We start from the raw sequence: 22,895 nt of genomic DNA, 5'->3' as shown, positions 1-22,895 counted from the left end.
GACAATGTACTGCCAAACTCCAGTTGTGTTCTGATTATGATGGGGTCCCTGATGAATTTGCTATCAGAAAAGGTGTCCCCGGCCCCAAAATGTTTGAGAACCCCTGTATTAAAACACACACAGAGCAAATACCCTGGAAGTTCATTATCTGTTGGGTGAGAAAAAGCAATGAGGCTTCTTGGCAGATTTCCTGTTCACCCAGGTTGACAAATTGGTACGGGCCATTTGTCAGAGCTCCACTTTGAGCTCACTAGCGTTTTTCTCTGCTGTGATTACAATTTCAGGCATGAAAGTACACTATTGGAAATGCATATTTTCTTACATCTCTATTTGCATGGCCCGTGGGATATCTTCAGTCGCTTTGTCACTTTCTAATTAACGCTCAAAGCCCAATGAATCAATAAAGAGCTTCCTTCCCTCTACTGCTGCACACTCAGTTCAAATGAACAATTCCTCAGCGTTTAACTGTTTTGATGTTAGGCACATAAAACATGTCTTAACGAATACAGCAATAAATGGATGTGAATTGTTCAATATATTTATTTGTAGAATCTAAATAATTTACACTGGGTGTACAAAACATTACAAACACCTGCTTTTCCATGACATAGACTGACCAGCTGAATCCAGGTGAAAGCTATGATCCCTTATCGATGTCACCTGTTAAAGGGGAGGAGATACGTTAAAGAAGGATTTTTAAGCCTTGAGACAATTGAGACATGGATTGTGTATGTGTGCCATTCAGAGGGTGAATGGGCGAGACACCAGATTTACGTGTCTTTGAACAGGGTATGTTAGTAGTGCTAGGCACACCGGGTTGAGTGTGTCAAGAACCGCAATGCTGCTGGGTTTTTCAGGCTCAACAGTTTCCTGTGTGTATCAAGAATGATCCACCACCTGAAGGACTTCCAGCCAACTTGACACAACTGTGGGAAGCATTGGAGTCAACATAGGCCAGCATTCCTGTGGAACGCTTTTGACACCTTATAGTCCATGCCCCGACAAATTTAGGCTGTTCTGAGGGAAAAAGGGGGTGCAATCAGTATTAATGTTTTGTTTACTCAGTGTATATTTTTTGTACAATTCTTATTGTTTATACATGTTGTAATTATAAGAATGACTAGTATCTAGCTGTATGCATATATAACACATACATTTTCAGATGGTAACATTTATTTAAAATACTTGGTATGAGAAAGAGCAATGATTTCAGCAGCTGTGTTGCAGTATGTTCAACTATTTCCAATCACAAAGCAGATTAGTTGGGAGTAAAAAACCTCTGTAAGATTATCAGCCAGTGAATATCTTGCACAAGCATGACATTTAAAAACCAAAGAGTGTGAACTGTGAACATATTTGATGAATCACCATGAAACTCCATGGAGACGACAGACGAGTCACAGCTCTCTGAGCCTTCTGGTTTCCAAGCAAAAAAGTGAAGACAGCATATATAATATTGTTCCAATATTGTATATTCTGTATGATGTCTATGTGGACTTGTGTCTGTATTCTGTTTGAATATTGTCTATTGCTGACAGCACCTTCTCACTAAGGCAAATTCTGGGTTTGTGTAAATGTCCTTGGCGAGTAAAAGTCTGATTCTGATAAAATGTCCTTGTAATTGTAATGGAGAATTTTTTTTTTTTTTGAATTGAATGGAACAGTACAGTTTATGCCTGATCTCCCTTGTAAAAGAGGTCTTCTGACCTTAAAGGATTGGCGGGTCCCCTGCGGGACGTTTGAGCTAACGTAGGCTAATGCGATTAGCATGAGGTTGTAAGTAACAAGAACATTTCCCAGGACATAGACATATCTGATATTGGCAGAAAGCTTAAATTCTTGTTATTTGAACTGCACTGTCCAATTTACAGTAGCTATTACAGTGAAATAATACCATGCTATTGTTTGAGGAGAGTGCACAGTTTTGAACATGAAAGTTATTAATAAACAAATTAGGCACATTTGGGTTGGTTTTTTCTTTGCATTATCTTTTACCAGATCTAATGTGTTATATTCTCCTACATTCCTTTCACATTTCCACAAACATCAAAGTGTTTCCTTTCAAATGGTACCAAGAAAATGCATATCCTTGCTTCAGGGAGTTAGATTTGGGTATGTCATTTTAGGCAAAAGATTTTTTAAAAAGGGGCCGATCCTTGGATAAAGGTTAAATCAAAATGCCTCACTGTGACTTAAGGAGGCCCACTCACCTGAGGGTGAAGATCTGTACAGGTGACAGGATGGAGAGAGCCAGGAAGGTGGAGACTATCTCCCTCTGTCTGATTGGTCTAGAGGGCACCATCACCACAAAGTTACTGTCCAGCCTCAGCTCCGACATGGGCTGGAACAGACGCACGCTCCCAATGCGCTGCATGGGTGTGGGACCCGAGAAGTACCCCATGGGCCCCTGGTGCTCTGTGCGCATGGAACTGCCCTTCCTTGAGTCCTCTGAGCTGCACTCCCCAGTCTCCGTGGACTGTACCATGTAGTAGAGCTCCACGGGGGTGCCCTGGGGCTGCTCCGGAGATCTCTGCCTCCCTGGCCTCACGGTGGGGGGACTGAACCAGCTAGCCAGGGGCTCCAGTTCGGCCACACACATCCCCAGCTCCCCCCTTCAGATGACACGTGCCCCGCACCTCCTGGGTCTCGTGGAAGGCAAACATCCTGACACAGGGCAGCCTGTGGATGGTGGTATAGTCATCCCAGTCCCTGCCTCCCACATAGAACAACACTTGCACCTTTGGCCAACTGGGGTGAATCCTCTCACTGATGATGAAGGTGTGTACCTTCCAGTTGTAGGTGAAAAGGGATGGAGAAGAGGAGGAGGAGGATGACAGGGAGGTAAAAGAGGGTCCGTTGAAGGGTCCGGGGCTCTGTAGGAGCTCCAGGGGGATGGGTTGCTGGGCAGACAGGGGTCCGTAGCTGGCGTTGATGAAGGGCATCTGGCGGGCCTCCTGGATGAAGAAGGGCTCGGTCCTGGCCTGCAGGCTGGAGTTCCTCATTAGGTCCTGGTTGGCCTCCTTTAGGAAGAAGGCTGCCTTGGCATTGAGTACCTGGTAGCTGACAGGCAGGTACCCGGGCATGGGGCCGTACCTCTGTAGACCATCAAGAATCACCCTGCTGTCTGCCACTGAAGGAGAGAGGAGAGGAAAGGGGAGAGGTTAGCTATCTACCTGTTAACCTCTATAACAAAGGGCAAAGCAGAGAGATGGGAAAGTGAATGAAAGGGGGGGGGATCTTTTATGGGAGTAGCAATCCAGGACCACGGACAGCGTACTAAACACTGAACATTGTGAACATACAGTCTCTTTATCGCTATGCTTTTCTGGTCATACACATTGCTATTCCAATGTCTTAATAACAAATGATTTGCTACAAAATGTTAATATGACATCTCCTTCATGCATTATTGCGCTCATTTTATGGAGGTGTGTGTTAAAGAACTTGCAGTTAAACAGAGAGACTAGAAAACCATGGATTAGGAATCAAATCTGATCTACAGTGATAGACTGTTTCTACTGATAGACACGGTTCCTTGTTTAATCCTACTTACTCACTCAGTCAGTCAACTCAGTCACTCACTCTCCTCTTCTCTATCTGAACATTTTGGTTCACATTCTCCACACACTACTCCTGTCTGGAGTCTGAACCAGACCCTGTTATCGACCCCGACACACCCAGCAGGGTCTCAACCCCCCACCACCCCAACTCCTCCACCTCATCTACACCTTCCCACTTCTGTCTCTCCCACTGATGTATGAAGAGCTGGAGACTGCTGAGACTGAAAACCGTTGTTTTCAAGGTAATCTGCTCACGTTCACATATGCCGATTCATGGACCGTCTATATCCGGGTCACATCCTGTTTACACAGACCAACATCACATGCACAATAGCACTCAGTGTGCACAGGGAGCAGCGCAAGCGCCGACGACTTTATCACGTCATCCAAAAACATGGCAGACTGGATGAATATAAAATTGGGTCTGAGCGATAATTATTTGAATAATTCAATGGATGTTTTGTGCACAAAGGTAATGACTGAAGTGTCTCATTAGGAATTCTCTAATCTGACTTCTCTTTGTGGCCGTCTATGGAAATTGTCTTTCTGGGCCGGACGTTAGTAAACTGAAGTACCGAAGCAAGACTGTAGGAGCAGTCGAAACGGGCTTCAGACCGGAACCCTGGCCCCTTGGTCTCTACCTTCGCCATCAAGCTCCAGATATTTGGTCTGATGGAAGATTCCGAGAGAAGCCATTGATTTCCCGTCGTGGCCGAGCCGTGCGGCGGGGAGCTGGGAGACACGGCAGTGATTTGTGACAGCCCGTGGCAGCCTGGCAAAGACCAGCCTGGAGGACCGGGTACCACAAGCTGTGGTCGGAATACTGAGGGCCATAAAGCACAATGTCTGTCTGTCTGTCAGTCTGTCTGTCAGAGTGGAACAGAGAGACTACAGGGCTATGAATGATGGTTGATACTCGAGTTTCAGTACATAAAAGTAGGCTACGACTACTGTGTGATGTTACACAAAGGCTGAGTATAGAGGGAGAGCAGGCAGATGCTTAGCCGTGATGTAGCCTCACAGAGAGATAGAGAGGTGTATCTGTCTCTCTCAGGGAGAGTTGGCTTACTGTTCTAGTTTTCACATACAGTAGTCCCGTGATAGAGACAGAGAATCTACTTTACAATCAAAGTGCTGTAATCACTTCCTAAATGTCAGAATGTTTTGCTTCATTTTTGTTCATGCATTAAGTAAAAGCTCCTCATTCACCTTGGGTTGGCAAAAGTAGGATTTCATGTCTATTGTCCTTGTAAATCACATACATTTCCAGATTTTTTTATACAGTTTCTTCCAATGAAAACAGAGATGATTTGTGCAGACACTTGACCTTCTTGCCAAATCCTGCCTACTGTACACAGCCCAGTGATCAGTGAATACAAGTTAATCCCAGTGGAAAGGGACTAAAGAGTCTTCTTACATAAACAGGGAGCTCTGCTTCACCAGCACTGGGCATATGGGAGATGTTATCCATGCATGATTTGGGAGCCAAAACCCACAAGACTCAGTGACTCTTGAATAATGAGTCCATACTGTACATATGCCATGGGATTCCCACTGAATGTTGGTATATACAGTAGGCTTCAAACAGCAATTTACCAATCACTATAATCTCACTACTATAGAAAACATATAGTATTATGCATGATTATCATGGTTGTTCAACGCTGCATCATACCATTACAGGTAATACCACACAAAAGTAGAAACAGTTAAATGTGTCTTCCACCATGGCGAAAAGCTGCCACAACACTGCAAAATGTCAGTGGGTTATATAGGCTACTTCCGTCTAAGTGCCCTAGCATGCCCAAGTATGATTCAGTGTAGTCTGACTGAGCAGGAGGCCTACATTCTACTGTAGGTTGAGTAAAGGCACCGAATGTGGATCTCGTGTTTGTCTGCCGATCGTTCATCGTACTGGGTTTTAGGGACCACCCGCTGTAGACGTCTGACTGACGACATTTTTCACGCGATTCTACATGTAAAAAGGGCGCTCGCTCAGTTCGCAAATTACATTGAGATGCTAAGTACTCTGGGCCAGCGAATGCTATTGGTGTGTCTGAGCTCTACAGGACTTAAGGACCATAAAGGAGAGTAATCCTTGCTCCCTGTGTGGCTAATCTAGCTGTGCCTCTGCTGCGCCTCCACAGTCAAAGAGAGATGCCACAACAGGATGGGGTGGAAAAGAGTGAAGAGAAAGGTGGAGCATGGATGAGAGGGAGAAAGACCATAATGCATTGCAAGCTGTAGACAGAGAAAGACTGTGAAAGAACATCCTCAGCTCCCTCAGGATCAGTAAATGAAAGTACATGGACTAGTTTATATAGTAACCAATAATCAATTACACAGGAATAGCCAGACCCATGGCTGTAATCTTATGATCAGTAGACCCCAACCCCAGCATCTGTTGTATTTGTTTTATATATGGCCTGACCTTACAAATAATTAATCAAACAAAATCCTCCTCGAAGTTGTGGAGGGGGGAGGGGTTATGAAGTTGGTGGGGTCTCTTCCTATGAGCTTTGGAAAGCCCAGCAGGAGGTGTGTTTTTCTCAAGCCTGCTTTACAAGCTGTATACCAAAAACACACCCACTGAATACAAAGTGAATATGAGACTATGCAGGGAAATACACACAAACAAAATTATGTATTATTCTGAGTCAAAGTAGAGGAATAGCATTATCGTACATACTTTACTGTCTGAGGGTGAATAACAAGCACTTTCAACATCAAATCAAACCACATTTTATTGGTCACATACACATATTTAGCAGACGTAATTACGGGTGTAGCAAAATTCTTGATAAAGGGTCGTTTTTTACACAAAATTAATTCAGTCTAAACAAGAATATTCAATATACAGCTCCTAGATGCTTCATGTGTGTTTGAAACTACTCATTAGGAAAATTACAGCCATTTAGTCCATTTTTACCATTTCCCCAAAATACGTTTCCTCAGAAAAACATTTGTATTCAACCTCTGACACTTCCAGTTGAAAATGGTACATGAAGCACTTTGCAATCACTTGATGTGAGACTGGTCTACAAAGAACACATAAGTGCCCTGGAACACTTTAAAGGCATGTTAACACTAAGCCCCCAATCAAAACAAACAGAGACAGACAGCTAGGAAGTCTCAAAGGTACATTTACCCAGAATGCTACCTGACATTTCTCCCTCCATCCTGAAATTGTAGTCTGTTGTCCTATTGATAACCTGCTGTAATCCAAAATTACATTTTCCAAAAGCAGTAAATCAAGATGTTCCGTATATCAACTTCTCACTGGGCACAAACTGGTTGAATCAATCTTATTTCAACATAATTTGTCAACGTATTGTGACGTGGAATCTATGTGGAAAATACATTGAATTTGAAAAAACAACGTAAACTGTTCAACCACAGGATTATGCCATCATGGTAACCAAACAGACAAACCTTGTATAAGATGCTTACCTTCGAAACAATGTCAAATCTTCGACGTTTCCACTATCAGAAACAAATAATAAGCTTGGCAGCACCTCCTACTGGTGAATTAATCTGTCTACAGCTATCCTTTGGTCTCCCATCCAGGGTTTTAACCAAGCCCAGTCCAGTTTAGCCTTGATGTGTCACTTACTACTACCAATGTGATATCATGAGTTGGTGTATAAATACAAAATATCTGACAATGTATGTACTTTGTGGTGCTTTAAAATGTTGGAAAGTGCAGTAATAACACATTTAGATGACAACTCAACCAAAAATTTGGAATTTAGTTGTGCTTTAAGATGGTTGAAAGCACAGTGATAACACATTGGGAATTCTGGCTGTCTTTTTGAGTGGGTGAATAATGATTGAAATGTCATTGATCAACATCTCAACCAAATATTAACCAAATGTTCTCATTGAAATTATGTGGTGTGCCGAATGGGTTGTCCGTGAGGAAAAATAAAAAGAGAGCTGATATGTGCTTTTGTTGGACAAGGCTCTTACACTTGCCTATGAAAAGCCCGTTCTCTGTTGAGAAACTGCTTGGGGAACTTGAAGTTACCATCAATACTGTCAGTCTGTATAAATTGAAACTTTTTCCCTTTTTAACAAAAATCCAATTAGATATGTTTGACTCTTCAAGTGTTCGGTATAAATGTCAGAAGCTGTTCTGGCAGAAGCACAGCCATTGGCAAACTGGAGAAGTTTAAAAACCTTATCAAAGACAGTTACTGACAATGCCTGTCACAACTGTCGGAAGGATTGGACCAAAGCGCAGCATGTTGAGTGCTCATCTTCTTTTATTAGAGTAACGTGAACACTTAAGCAAAAAATAACAAAACGACACACGACAGTTCCGTAAGGTAACATAGACTATATGAAAAACAACCACCCACAAACCCAAAGGAAAAAACAGGCTGCCTAAGTATGGCTTCCAATCAGAGACAACGAAAGACACCTGCCTCTGATTGGAAACCATACTCATAGACAATGAACATAGAAAATGAAAACTAGAACAAATCCCCATGAAACAAACCAACCCCAAAACACACAAAAACAACACCCCCTGCCACGCCGTGACCAACAATAATGACAAATGACCCCTTTTACTGGTCAGGACGTGACAATGCCTCCATACACAAAAAATAACAAGATGATATTTCAATCAATCAATCAGTCAAATGTATTTATATCAGCAGCCTAAAACCCCAAACAGCAAGCAATGCAGATGTAAACGCAAGGTGGCTAGGAAAACTCCTTAGAAAGGCAGGAACCTAGGAAGAAACCTAGAGAGGAACCAGATTCTGAAAGGTGGGAGAGAGAGAGAGAGAGAGAGAGAGAGAGAGAGAGAGAGAGAGAGAGAGAGAGAGAGAGAGAGAGAGAGAGAGAGAGAGAGAGAGAGAAAAACAACCGGTCCGGACAAGGTAGTATATCCAGTGAACAGGTCAGGGTTCATAGCCACAGGCAGAACAGCAGAAACTGGATCAGCAGCAGATATGTGAGGGTATCTAAACCCATCGAGCATGTCAAGTGACTCAGCTTTTTTAAAACAAGTTTTGCTTGGTGTAGACTAAAGATAATACTAGTTGTTACCAGACCACAGAGTTTCTGCAAACAACAGCAATAGCTGATCACAAACTTGGACCGTCTACAGAGTAACTTTCTACACGTGCGAGACGCTACCTATGGTCATTTAGTCAGGACAAACAATCATCTTCAGTAAATGCTGACACAGACGCAGAGCATCAGTGAAGGTGACAAAGCCACTGATGACTATAAGAGATGCGCCTGTGGAGAGTGGATCCTGTAGCTGAGTCTCCAGCCCTCAGGGGTAGCCAGCCAGCCAGTCGGAATGCAGTTTGGGCTACAGTAATTTGAGTACCTTTAGGCTAGCTCACAATTAACTACTGGGCTAAAGCTGGTGTAGAGCTAGGGTAGAGCCAAGCTAGAGCTGGGGTAGAGCTAGGCTAGAGCTGGGGTAGAGCTGGGCTAGAGCTGGAGTAGAGCTGGAGTAGAGCTAGGCTAGAGCTGGGCTAGAGCTGGAGTAGAGCTGGAGTAGAGCTAGGCTAGAGCTAGGCTAGAGCTGGAGTAGAGCTAGGCTAGAGCTGGGCTAGAGCTTCTGTAGAGCTAGGCTAGTGCTGGAGTAGAGCTAGGCTCGGCTAGAGCTGGTGTAGAGCTAAGCTAGAGCTAGGGTAGAGCTGGGTTTGAGCTGGGGTAGAGCTAGGCTAGAGCTGGGATAGAGCTAGGCTAGAGTTGGGCTAGAGCCGGAGTAGAGCTAGGCTAGAGCTGGGCTAGAGCTTCTGTAGAGCTGGGCTAGAGCTGGTGTAGAGCTACGCTAGAGCTAGGGTAGAGCTGGGTTTGAGCTGGGGTAGAGCTAGGCTAGAGCTGGGATAGAGCTAGGCTAGAGTAGAGCTAGGCTAGAGCTGGGCTAGAGCTTCTGTAGAGCTGGGCTAGTGCTGGTGTAGAGCTAGGCTAGAGCTGGGGAAGAGCTGGTGAAGAACTAGGTTAGAGCTGGGCTAGAGCTGGAGTAGAGCCAGTGTAGAGCCGGGGTAGAGCTGGAGTAGAACTAGGCTAGAGCTGGGGTATAACTGGGATAGATCCAGGGTAGAGCTGGGGTAGAGCTGGGCTAGATCCGGGGTAGAGCTGGAGTAGAGCTGGGGTAGAGCCGTGCTAGAGCCAGGGAAGAGCTAGGCTAGAGCTGGGGTAGAGCTGGGGTAGAGCTGGGGTAGAGCTGGGGTAGAGCTAGGCTAGAGCTGGAGTAGAGCTAGTCTAGAGCTGGGCTAGAGCTTCTGTAGAGCTAGGGTAGAGCTGGGCTAGAGCTTGTGTAGAGCTAGGCTAGAGCTGGGGTAGAGCTTGTGACGAGCTGGGGTAGAGCCAGTGTAGAGCTGGGGTAGAGCTGGGATAGATCCGTGGTAGAGCTGGGGTAGAGCTGGTCTAGAGCTGGGGTAGAGCCAGGCTAGAGTTGGGCTAGTGCTGGGCTCGATCCAGGGTAGAGCTGGGATAGAGCTGGGCTAGATCCGGGGTAGAGCTGGGGTAGAGCCGGGCTATAGCCGGGGAAGAGCTGGGATAGAGCTGGTGTAAAGCTGGGCTAGAGCTGGATGAAGCTGGGGTAGAGCTGGGGTAAAGCTGAGGTAAAGCTGGGGTAAAGCCGGGCTAGAGTTGGGGTAGAGCTGGGGTAAAGCCGGGCTAGAACTGGGGTAGAGCTGGGGTAAAGCCGGGCTAGAGCTGGGCTAGATCCGGTGTAGAGTTGGGCTAGAGCTGGTGTAAAGCTGGGCTAGAGCTGGATGGAGCTGGGGTAGAGCTGGGGTAAAGCTGGAGTAAAGCTGGGGTAAAGCCAGGCTAGAGTTTGGGTAGAGCTGGGTAAAGCCGGGCTAAAGCTGGGGTACAGCTGGGGTAAAGCCGGGCTAGAATTGGGGTAAAGCTGGGCTAGAGCTGAGGTAAAGCTGGGGTAAAGCTGGGGTAGAGCTGGGGTAAAGCTGGGCTAGAGCTGAGGTAAAGCTGGGGTAAAGCTGGGGTAAAGCTGGGGTAGAGCTGGGGTAGAGCTGGGCTAGAGCTGGGGTAGAGCTGGGGTAAAGCTGGGCTAGAGCTGGGGTAAAGCTGGGATAAAGCTGGGCTAGAGATGGGCAAGAGCTGGGGTAAAGCTGGGCTAGAGCTGGGGTAAAGCTGGGCTAGAGCTGGGCTAGAGCTGGGGTAAAGCTGGGCTAGAGCTGGGGTAAAGCTGGGCTAGAGCTGGGGTAGAGCAGAGGGACATTCAGAAGTCTGGGGGTTTAATCGGATCACTTGTAGAGCTGGGCTGCACTTCATCTTTCATCGCCTTGCAATACATTAATAACCTATTGATACATTAAATTATATTTCCCCCCTAATTTGTGAAAAATGTAGCAAAATAAGGCATAGTGACTGGGCCAAGATGGATGAGGTGAGCCATATACAATATATATGTACAAAAGTAGGTGGACACCCATTTTTATTTGTCACATGTGCCGAATACAACAGCTGTAGTAGACCTTACTGTGAAATGCTTACTTACAAGCCCTTAACCAACAACGCAGTTCAATAAATAGAGTTAAGAAAATATTTACTAAATACACTAAAGTAAAACAAAATAAAATATAGTAACACAAGAAAATTACATAACAATAACAAGGCTATATACAGGGGGTAACGGTACCGAGTCAATGTGTGGGGGTACAGGTTAGTTGAAATAATTTGTAAAGTATGGGGGGGTTCAATGTAAATAGTCCGGGTCGCCATTTGATTAATTGTTCAGCAGTCTTATGGCTTGGGGGTAGAAGCTGTTAAGGAGCCTTTTGGTCCTAGAATTGGTGCTCTGGTACCTTTTGCCGTGCGGCAGCAGAGAGAACAATCTATGACTTGGGTGACTGGAGTCTTTGACAATTTTTTGGGCCTTCCTCTGATACCGCCTAGTATATAGGTCCTAGATGGCAGGAAGCTTAGCCCCAGTGATGTACTGGGCCGTACGCACTACCCACTGTAGCGCCTTACGGTCAGATGCCGAGCAGTTGCCATACCAGCCGGTGATGCAACCAGTCAGGATTAGTAGATTCGGCTATTTCAGCCACAGCCGTTGCTGACAGGTGTATAAAATCGAGCACACAGCCATGCAATCTCAATTCACAAACATTGTCAGTAGAATGGCCTTACTGAAGAGCTCAGTGACTTTAACGTAGCACCGTCATAGGATGCCACCTTTCCAACCAGTCAGTTGGTCAATTTCATGCCCTGCTAGAACTGCCCCAGTAAGTGCTGTTATTGTGAAGAGGAAACATCTAGGATCAACAACTGCTCAGCCGCGGAGTGGTAGGCCACACAAGCTCACAGAACCGGACAGCCAAGTGCTGAAGCACGTAGCGCATAAAAATTGTCTGTCCTCGGTTGCAACACTCACTACCAAGTTCGAATTGCCTCTGGAAGCAACGTCAGCACAAGAACTGTTCGTCAGGAGCTTCATGAAATGGGTTTCCATGGCCAAGCCCCCGCACACAAGCCTAAGATCACTATGTGCAATGCCAAGCATTGGCTGGAGTAGTGTAAAGCTTGCCGCCATTGGACTCTGGAGCAGTGGAAACGCGTTCTCTGGAGTGATGAATCACGTTTCACCATCTTGCAGTCCGATGGACGAATGTGGGTTTGGCGGATGGCGAGAAAAAAACGCTACATGCCCCAATGCATAGTGCCAACTGTAAAGTTTGGTGGAGGAGGAATAATGGTCTGGGGCGGTTTTTCATGGTTTGGGCTAGGCCCCTTAGTTCCAGTGAAGGGAAATATTAACGCTATAGCATACAATGACATTATAGATGATTCTGTGCTTCCAACTTAGTGGCAACAGTTTGGGGAAGGCCCTTTCCTCATTCAGCATAAAAACACTCCCATCCACAAAGCGAGGTCCATACAGAAATGGTTTGTCGAGATCGGTGTGGAAGAACTTGACTGGCCTGCACAGAGCCCTGACCTCAAACCCTTCAAACACATTTGGGATGAATTGGAATGCCAACTGCGAGACAGGCCTAATCACCCAACATCAGTGCCTGACCTCACTTATGCTCTATGTTCCAACATCTAGTGGAAAGCCTTCCCAGAAGAGTGGAGGCTGTTATAGCAGCAAAGGTGGACCAACTCCATATTAATGCCCATGATTTTGGAATGAGATGTTCAACGAGAAGGTGTCCATCAGCAATACATCTTCCCTTATGCTTCTCCCCATTTTTGAATAGCTTTAAAAAGGCAACATATTCTCTCAGCCTCATTGCAAAATGTGTAGAATTGCAGGATATTAGCTTTAAAACAGGAACATTTTCTCAGCCTCGTGGCAAAATGTGTAGCATAGCATGAGATTAGCTATAAAACTGCAAATTATTTTTCTCTTTGCCCCATGGCAAAATGGCAGGAAGTTAGTTTTTTCCTCCCAAAAAAGCATTCCTAAAAATATAATTTAAAACGGTGGTACGCCACTGGCCAGACAGTGTCTATCTGAGCATGTGCACTCTGGTCCTGATGAGTCTGTGAGGCGTGAGGGAGAGGAGACGTGTGAGGAATTATAAACCTTCAGTCAGAGGAACAGCTAGCCACAGACAGTCATCTCTCTCAGATGAATGAGCCTCCATTACATCGTAACACAACACATTCCTTACTGCCATACTGATGGTCATTATCTAGGATAAATGATGAGGAATATACAACAGAGACTTATCAAGGCCTTTGCTAAAAGTATTTAGATGCAACAATTCTAGTTCTAGTCATCAAATCTGTCTGTAGAATGTTTGTAAAATTTATTTCAGCAGTCTTATAATGTACATGAACATGGGATAGTTAAAACCTGTTAGGGCTAGGGGGCAGTATTTACACGGCCGGATAAAAAACGTACCCGATTTAATCTGGTTATTACTACTGCCCAGAAACTAGAATATGCATATAATTATTGGCTTTGGATAGAAAACACCCTAAAGTTTCTAAAACTGTTTGAATGGTGTCTGTTAGTATAACAGAACTCATATGGCAGGCAAAAACCTGAGAAGATTCTGTACAGGAAGTACCCTCTCTGACCATTCCTTGGGCTTCTTGGCTCTGTTTATTGAAAATGTAGGATCTTTGCTGTAACGTGACACTTCCTTCGGCTCCCATAGGCTCTCAGAACCCGGGAAAAAGCTGAATGATGTAATTCCAGCCGCTGGTTGAAACACATTAGCGCCCTTGGTAAGTGGCCGATCAGAGGACCATCAGACTGAGGCTCGTGCACGAGGGGATCCTATGTTTTTATTTTCTCTCTCTTTGAACGTAAACACGCTTTCCCGGTCTGAATATTATCGCTTTTTTACGAGAAAAATGGCATAAAAATTGATTTTAAACAGCGGTTGACATGCTTCGAAGTACGGTAATGGAATATTTAGAATTTTTTTGTCACGAATTTTGTCGTGCGCGTCACCCTTCTTTACCATTCGGATAGTGTCTTGAACGCACGAACAAAACGCCGCTATTTGGATATAACTATGGATTATTTTGAACCAAACCAAAATTTGTTATTGAAGTAGCAGTCCTGGGAGTGCATTCTGACGAAGAACAGCAAAGGTAATAACATTTTTCTTATAGTAAATCTGACTTTGGTGAGGGCTAAACTTGTTGGGTGTCTAAATAGCTAGCCCTGTGATGCCGGGCTATCTACTTAGAATATTGCAAAATGTGCTTTCACCGAAAAGCTATTTTAAAATCGGACATAGCGAGTGCATAGAGGAGTTCTGTATCTATAATTCTTAAAATAATTGTTATGTTTTTTGTGAACGTTTATCGTGAGTAATTTACTAAATTCACCGGAGGTTTGCGGGGGGTATGCTAGTTCTGAACGTCACATGCTAATGTAAAAGGTGGTTTTTGATATAAATATGAACTTGATTGAACAAAACATGCATGTATTGTATAACATAATGTCCTAAGATTGTCATCTGATGAAGATCATCAAAGGTTAGTGCTGCATTTAGCTGTGATTTGGGTTTATGTGACATTATATGCTAGCTTGAAAAATGGGTGTCTGATTATTTCTGGCTGGGTACTGACATAATCTAATGTTTTGCTTTCGTTGTAAAGCCTTTTTGAAATCGGACAGTGTGGTTAGATTAACGAGAGTCTTGTCTTTAAAATGGTGTAAAATAGTCATATGTTTGAGAAATTGAAGTAATAGCATTTCTAAGGTATTTGAATAACGCGCCACAGGATTCCACTGGCTGTTACATAGGTGGGACGAAATCGTCCCACTGGCCCTAGAGAAGTTGGAAAAGCAGAAAAATGAAATTAGATTTAGAAAATATATTTAGTATCAAGGACTTAAGGAAGTATTCTACTTAAATTCTTCACTTTCATCAAATTTGTGTAGAACTGAGAAAAAGCCTTTAGTCTGAAATGGAGTTGAATCAAGTTGTTTGTTGTTTTCTCCACAGTAAATTCACCACACATCAAGCAGCCCCAATTAGAGCATAGAGGTAGTTGCTCTAAAGCTGGATGCTTCAATTCCTGCTTCCCTGGTTGGACATTATGCTTTTCAATGCTATAGGAATCTTTAAGAAACGCTAATGGAAAAAAAAAATACCAAGTTGGGCATTAGTCACGCATGGCTGGGGAAAACTCTTTCAGCATCTGCCTAGCTTCTCTTTATCTACGAGGAAGCAATTTTCTGCACTAAAGTTTGCAGGGAGACATCTCTCCCGAGTGGGGTTACTGAGCAATGAACAGTGCTCTGGCAGTCGTGGCAGAGGAAAAAACAGAAGCTGTCCGCTTTAAGACACATTGGGGACCTGAATGGACTTTTTATGACACTTCAAACCTGTCCATTGCCTGTAAACCCGATGCTGTGCATTGTATCGAGGGATCCAGGGAAGGGAATTGCAGTGGAGGGATCGACACTGCCTGCAGTCAGTCACCGTTTAGCCGAGATGAACTAGGGAGGACTGACTCAAAGTGAAGTGGGACAAATATTCTGAGCTGAGCAATGCAGCAGTTTCCCTTCCTATAAGGGCAACAGAACAGCAATCCAAAGAGTTCAACTTTAACTGGATGGTTCGGATTGTGTCGTTTAGGGCCACAGATTGTGGAGAGAGCCAGGGAGCCAGTCTTCTTCCTATTTCCCATGTCAATGTGAAATTATCATCAGATTTCGCTGTTCTCTCGTAGCAAGCTGCCATCATTCAAAGTGAGCGAAATAAATGTGGTGATGACAATGACAGATTACATGGTTCTTTGCTCAGACACGAGCCAGGCCCTGTGTCATAAATAACAGTGTCTGTTGACACATGGTAATCACATCCAAGTAAATCCATTTCAGGTGTAGACCCCGGCATGATGTTTCTTGGCAAAACTGGGAAATAAGATGCAGTGAATAAGGTTGGAATAATGCAATGGGTTTCAGGTGAGGAGGGTGAATAATATACCTGCATTTACAGGAAGGTTACTTTGAATGAGAGTCAATTGTACTTGAGAACAAAGTAGAGATTACATGATTTCGAAGGATGCAACAACAGTATATGCCCTGACCAAGATTCCACCATGTCCATTATAACTAGGGCCAGGCAGAATGTACACAAGTGGAATATAAATAATACATACCTTTTGTAATTCATTCAAATCAAACTACAGACTGTTGGACCTCTGAAAAGCATTGTCACAACAACCTTGCAGATTCCATCTTACCCAAATCATAACAAACAAAAGGTCCTTCAGAAGAGCGTATTGTCAAATTCTCCGAGGAAGTGGAAGTCTAATGTCAAAGGCAGGAGGTTATGGTAACAGGAAGCACTTTATAATTGCTATCAAAATACAATTAAAGACAACTAATTGTCAAAACCAAGGTCTCTTGATGGATTTTGTGATATTATAAATGGTTTATTTCCCTGTATTCAGAAGGATACTGCACTTCTGAGAAGTCTTCTCTGTACTTCTCTGAACTCTGAGGTGTTGAAAGGATACCCATGCTGTTCAGAAAGATGCTGGGCTGCTGAGTGTAGAGTATGAACTGAATATATTTCAATACCAATTAAACCAAAGCCTCTCCCCAATTTTCACTCAGCATAGGGGGAGCTGCTTTGTCTAACAGCAACAGTATGAGCCGAATTGCTCTGAAGATTTTACATTCATCATAAATGGGGAGGAAATTAGATGAAAGGGAGTGATTTTGGGAATTGAAAGCTGAGTGATTTTGAGTAAAATTAACATACAGTTTGTTTTGAGGTTAGACTATTGGATAAAGGTTTAGTATTCTAGTAATCTCGTTCCCAGACTCTTCCTCCCAAATGCGCGAAGAGTCTGGTGGACCAATACATCAAACTTGGCCTTCCTTAACCAATACAGAGTGCCGGGAGAATCTCCCGGTGCCAATATAATTGGCTTAATCGGCTTAACCTACCAACCAAACACCTTCCACCTAACCCTCCCCATAAACTAGCACACCACAAGCACAGTTTGATTCGTAAAAAATGTATGATGACAAATACTTTACTCAGTAGTTCACTCCCATAGAATTCTATGGTCACTTCCAGTAAGGCCAACTTTGAGTGGTTGATATCCCAGGCTTACATGCGTTGTGCGCAATAGCCTGGGGACAAGGTTATTATTTTAGTGACTGCTGCTGTTGAAGAGGGGGAAGATGAAGCAGAAGAGGAAATGTATAATGTGTGTGTGTGAGTGTGCGTGAGCGTTTTCACTGTGCAGCCCCAGAAACTCTCTGTAAACAGAAATGTATATTGAGCCAGCTCGCTCCGTCGTATGGATGATCAAAGATTTTGCCTCTAAAGGTCCGGGAGGCTTCTAAACAGCTTCTACCCCCAAGCCATAAGACTCCTGAACATCTAATCAAATGGCTACCAAGGCAACCCCCCCCACCACCCCCTCCTCTTTTACGCTGCTGCTACTCTCTGTTATTATCTATGCATAGTCACTTTAATAACTCTACCTACATGTACATATTACCTCAATTCCCTTGACTAAATGGTGCCGGAGCACATTGACTCTGTACTGGTACCCTATGTATATAGCCTCGCTATTGTTATTTTACTGCTGCTCTTTAATTATTTGTTACTTTTATTTCTTTCCTTTTTTAGGTATTTTTTTTTAAACTGCATTGTTGGTTAAGGGCTTGTAAGTAAGTATTTCACTGTAAGGTCTACATTGTATTCGGCGCACGTGACAAATAACATTTGATTTGATTTGATAAAGCCTGAACTCTAATATCTGTGAGAATAGTCCAGATCCGTTTACAGTCTGGGTGTAAGTAGTAAGCAGCCGCTGGCAGAGAGACAGGGTTCCGTTCATCAGTAGTATAGTGGAGGTGGGGAAAATCTGCTTCTGATAGCAGCGTAGTGATAAACAGCACAGGGGAACAGAGCCTGTGCTAGGATGGCCCTGAGGAATTCAACATGCGCAACCAGGAGGAATGAAAAGCAGTGTTTCAGTACAGCTCTGAAACTCTGAAATGAAATGAACTCGGGGTCCCCTGCATTCAAAGCTCAGAGCTCACACGCGATATCCTCTCCCAAAGTGCCACAAGGAATTTGAGTCTCACTTTGTTTCGGGGGGGGAGGAAACGCCTCACTGTCATTTTCACTCAACTGTGAGGCATGGCCCTATCTTTCAGGCCTTCCACCCCCAGTCGCATGATATTGTGACTAACAGCAAGAAAAAAGTTTGGTCAGATAATTACCACTAGCTGCCTCAGGTTTTGCTGAGAAAAACCTTTTCAAAGAGTTTCCCTCTTTTTACGGCCAGTCATAAAATAAGGAGCCGCATCATAAAATGGCTCAATACTGTACCACCATGGCACTCTTAAAAAGCTGTCTCTTCATGGAACATCACTTTTGGGTGAAATATGGAGCAGCAGTGTCCAAGGTGACATGGTCCATAGGCAGAGAGTAAATCCTATACCTGGTTGATTAGGAATTAGCCATGTCCTCATTTTTTACAGACACAAACTGTCTTTGTCGTGCATTAATGAGCTCACTGAACTGAGATGTGCCATTTCAAATCAAAGTTTATTTGTCACTGTCAAGCCCTGATCTGTTTCATCTGTTCCTGTGATTGTCTCCATCCCCTCCAGGTGTCGCTTATTTTCCCCAGTGTATTTATCCCTGTGTTTCCTGTCTCTCTGTGCCAGTTCGTCTTGTATGTTAGTCAAGTCAACCAGCGTGTTTTTCCCGTTTTCCTTTTCTATTCTCTTTTCATATTCCTATCGGTTCTGACCCCTGCCTGACTCTGGACTACTTTCCCGCCTGCCTGATCATCCTGCCTGCCCTGAACTTGATTCTGCCTGCCCACGTGTTCTCGCATACCCCTAGAGCATCGAGCCAGCGGGGTGGTGGCACTGGAATCCTCATCTCTCCCAAGTGGACATTCTCTCTTTCTCCCCTGACCCATCTGTCTATCTCCTCATTTGAATTCCATGCTGTCACAGTTACCAGCCCTTTCAAGCTTAACATCCTTATCATTTATCGCCCTCCAGGTTCCCTTGGAGAGTTCATCAATGAGCTTGACGCCTTGATAAGTTCCTTTCCTGAGGATGGCTCACCTCTCACAGTTCTGGGTGACTTTAACCTCCCCACGTCTACCTTTGACTCATTCCTCTCTGCCTCCTTCTTTCCACTCCTCTCCTCTTTTGACCTCACCCTCTCACCTTCCCCCCCTACACACAAGGCAGGCAATACGCTTGACCTCATCTTTACTAGATGCTGTTCTTCCACTAATCTCATTGCAACTCCCCTCCAAGTCTCCGACCACTACCTTGTATCCTTTTCCCTCTCGCTCTCATCCAACACTTCTCACTCTGCCCCTACTCGGATGGTATTGCGCCGTCCCAACCTTCGCTCTCTCTCTCCCGCTACTCTCTCCTCTTCCATCCTATCATCTCTTCCCTCTGCTCAAACCTTCTCCAACCTATCTCCTGATTCTGCCTCCTCAACCCTCCTCTCCTCCCTCTCTGCATCCTTTGATTTCCTCTGTCCCCTATCCTCCAGGCCGGCTCGGTCCTCCCCTCCTGCTCTGTGGCTCGACGACTCACTGCGAGCTCACAGAACAGGGCTCCCGGGCAGCCGAGGGGAAATGGAGGAAAACTCGCCTCCCCTGCGGACCTGGCATCCTTTCACTCCCTCCTCTCTACATTTTCCTCTTCTGTCTCTGCTGCTAAAGCCACTTTCTACCACTCTAAACTCCAAGCATCTGCCTCTAACCCTAGGAAGCTCTTTGCTACCTTCTCCTCCCTCCTGAATCCTCCTCCCCCTCCCCCTCCTCCCTCTCTGCAGACGACTTCGTCAACCATTTTGAAAAGAAGGTTGACGACATCCGATCCTCGTTTGCTAAGTCAAACGACACCGCTGGTCCTGCTCACACTGCCCTACCCTGTGCTTTGACCTCTTTCTCCCTCTCTCTCCAGATGAAATCTCGCGTCTTGTGACGGCCGGCCGCCCAACAACCTGCCCACTTGACCCTATCCCCTCCTCTCTTCTCCAGACCATTTCCGGAGACCTTCTCCCCTACCTCACCTCGCTCATCAACTCATCCTTGACCGCTGGCTACGTCCCTTCCGTCTTCAAGAGAGCGAGAGTTGCACCCCCTTCTGAAAAAAACCTACACTCGATCCCTCCGATGTCAACAACTACAGACCAGTATCCCTTCTTTCTTTTCTCTCCAAAACTCTTGAACGTGCCGTCCTTGGCCAGCTCTCTTGCTATCTCTCTCAGAATGACCTTCTTGATCCTAATCAGTCAGGTTTCAAGACTGGGCATTCAACTGAGACTGCTCTTCTCTGTGTCACGGAGGCTCTCCGCACTGCTAAAACTAACTCTCTCTCCTCTGCTCTCATCCTTCTAGACCTATCTGCTGCCTTTGATACTGTGAACCATCAGATCCTCCTCTCCACCCTCTCCGAGCTGGGCATCTCCGGCACGGCCCACGCTTGGATTGCGTCCTACCTGACAGGTCGCTCCTACCAGGTGGTGTGGTGAGAATCTGTCTCCGTACCACGTGCTCTCACCACTGGTGTCCCCCAGGGCTCTGTTCTAGGCCCTCTCCTATTCTCGCTATACACCAAGTCACTTGGCTCTGTCATATCCTCACATGGTCTCTCATATCATTGCTATGCAGATGACACACAATTAATCTTCTCCTTTCACCCTTCTGAGAACCAGGTGGCGAATCGCATCTCTGCATGTCTGGCAGACATATCAGTGTGGATGACGGATCACCACCTCAAGCTGAACCTCGGCAAAACGGAGCACAGTTCCCGCTCAGCCCAGTCAAAACCGTTCGCTGCTCTGGCACCCCAATGGTGGAACAAGCTCCCTCATGACGCCAGGACAGCGGAGTCAATCACCACCTTCCGGAGACACCTGAAACCCCACCTCTTTAAGGAATACCTAGGATAGGATATAGTAATCCTTCTAACCCCCCCTTAAAAGATTTAGATGCACTATTGTAAAGTGGTTGTTCCACTGGATATTATAAGGTGAATGCACCAATTTGTAAGTCGCTCTGGATAAGAGCGTCTGCTAAATGACTTAAATGTAAATGTAAATGTCTATTGGACTCTGATCTGGTTTAGACCTTTTTTGCCTGTCCACGACCATTCTCTTGCCTACCCCTTTGGATTAATAAACATTGTAAGACTCCAACCATCTGCCTCCTGTGTCTGCATCTGGGTTTCGCCTTGTGCCTTGATAGTCACGTGTGTAGAATACAACAGGTGTAGACCTTACAGTGAATTGTTTACTAACAGGCTCTAACAAACAGTGCAATTTTTAAGTAAAAAACGGTATTAGGTGAACAATAGACAAGTAAAGAAATAAAAAATAACAGTAGTGAGGCTATGTACAGTAGTGAGGCTATAACAGTAGCGAGGCTATACACAGGCACCGGTTAGTCGGGTTGATTGAGGTAGTATGTACATGTAGGTATGGTTAAAGTGACTATGCATATATGATAAACAGAGAGTAGCAGTAGCGTATAAGAGCAGGTGGTGGGTAACAGAGAGTAGCAGTAGCGTAAATGATAAACAGAGAGTAGCAGTAGCATATAAGAGCGGGTGGTGGGTAACAGAGAGTAGCAGTAGCTTAAATGATAAACAGAGAGTAGCAGTAGCATAAAAGAGGTGTTGGCGGGTGGCGGAACACAATGCAGATAGTCTGGGTAGCCAGTGTGCGGGGGCACCAGTTAGTCGGGCTAATTGGGATAGTATGTATATGTATAGTTAAAGTGACTATTGCGGCTATTGTGAGTTGTAGATACACTCTAGGACAGTGGTGTCATGACGTTGGCCTGTGGGTAAGGTTTATGACCCCCCATAAATACCTTTCTCCCTTCCCCTCTCTCTCTTACCCTACTGAAGGACTTTTGAATAGCCTTTGTTAAATATAGAGAGTCTGGGAACATCAAACAAGTGGGGGAAAGTAACCATATTTCGGTAATAGAACCAGTTGGAAATACACCAGGTACTTAATGAGTATGGATGTCAGTTCGGTTGTCATCTGAGACATTATGACTGATGACAGGACGACATAAACTGTACCAGGGAAAGTCTACACATTCTAGTTATCAGATTCACATGGAATTGTTGTGCAATTTAAATGTTTGATATTGAAACTGTTTGTTAGGAGATTAAATGTAATTTAGCTTCCAATTGAGAGAATTTGGTTTTCATAAGGAAAGAGCCCTGACCAATCAGTGGCCCGCCCCTGTGAAGAGACATGGGTTATAAATGATGAAACACACCCTTCTCCCTCTCCACTATATAAGGTTTTGACGAAAATGTAACCAGCCTGTTCCAGGTACGTGAGGTCTGCAGCCTCTGCGTTAAAAGGACTCACATGTCAAGTACCGAACTAAGCCAACCTCGGCGTGAGCTTTGGTTGTGAATGGTATGAACTTGGAACTCTTATTCACTATAGAAGTGATACTTCCTAGCCGTTGAGTTAGCAGTGGCCACTGTAAACGTGGGCTAGGAAAGGACGGACGACGGATCCAGTCTAACACACAACGAAGATACTACAACGTATCCAATTTACCACCAGAGACATTCTTCCGAGGACAGGAAGATCTGTTGGCCAACTTGGGTTCGTGGGTTCGTGAAGATAACCAAGAATTTACAACTTTCATGAGACTGAAAATAAGGTGACGATTAATGTGGACTGCTATTGACGTAAAAGATTACTAGATCTTTAAGAGTTTATTCGGAAGATAACAGCTCTATAAACGTTCTTCCGCGGTGCCCCGACTTTCTAGTTAATTACATTTACATGATTAGCTCAATCAGGTGATATTAATTACAGAGAAAGGATTTTATAGAATAGCATGTCATATCACTTAATCCGGCATAGCCAAAGACAC

At 44.7% G+C, this 22,895-nt stretch overlaps 1 protein-coding gene across 1 annotated transcript in view; it reads right to left on the bottom strand.

Moving 5' to 3' along the window:
* Positions 1-2,567: 2,567 nt before the first annotated feature.
* The window catches only part of LOC123728730 (transmembrane protein 132C-like), a 43,631-nt gene continuing 23,303 nt past the window's right edge, over positions 2,568-22,895 (bottom strand). The window contains exon 2 of the mRNA XM_045701342.1: positions 2,568-3,130. Coding sequence (XP_045557298.1) covers positions 2,568-3,130 — 563 coding nt within the window. The remainder of the gene's footprint in view (positions 3,131-22,895) is intronic.

Source organism: Salmo salar, chromosome ssa01 (genome assembly GCF_905237065.1).
Source record: "Salmo salar chromosome ssa01, Ssal_v3.1, whole genome shotgun sequence".
Lineage (NCBI taxonomy): Eukaryota > Metazoa > Chordata > Actinopteri > Salmoniformes > Salmonidae > Salmo > Salmo salar.
This window is presented reverse-complemented; position numbering and strand designations above follow the sequence as displayed.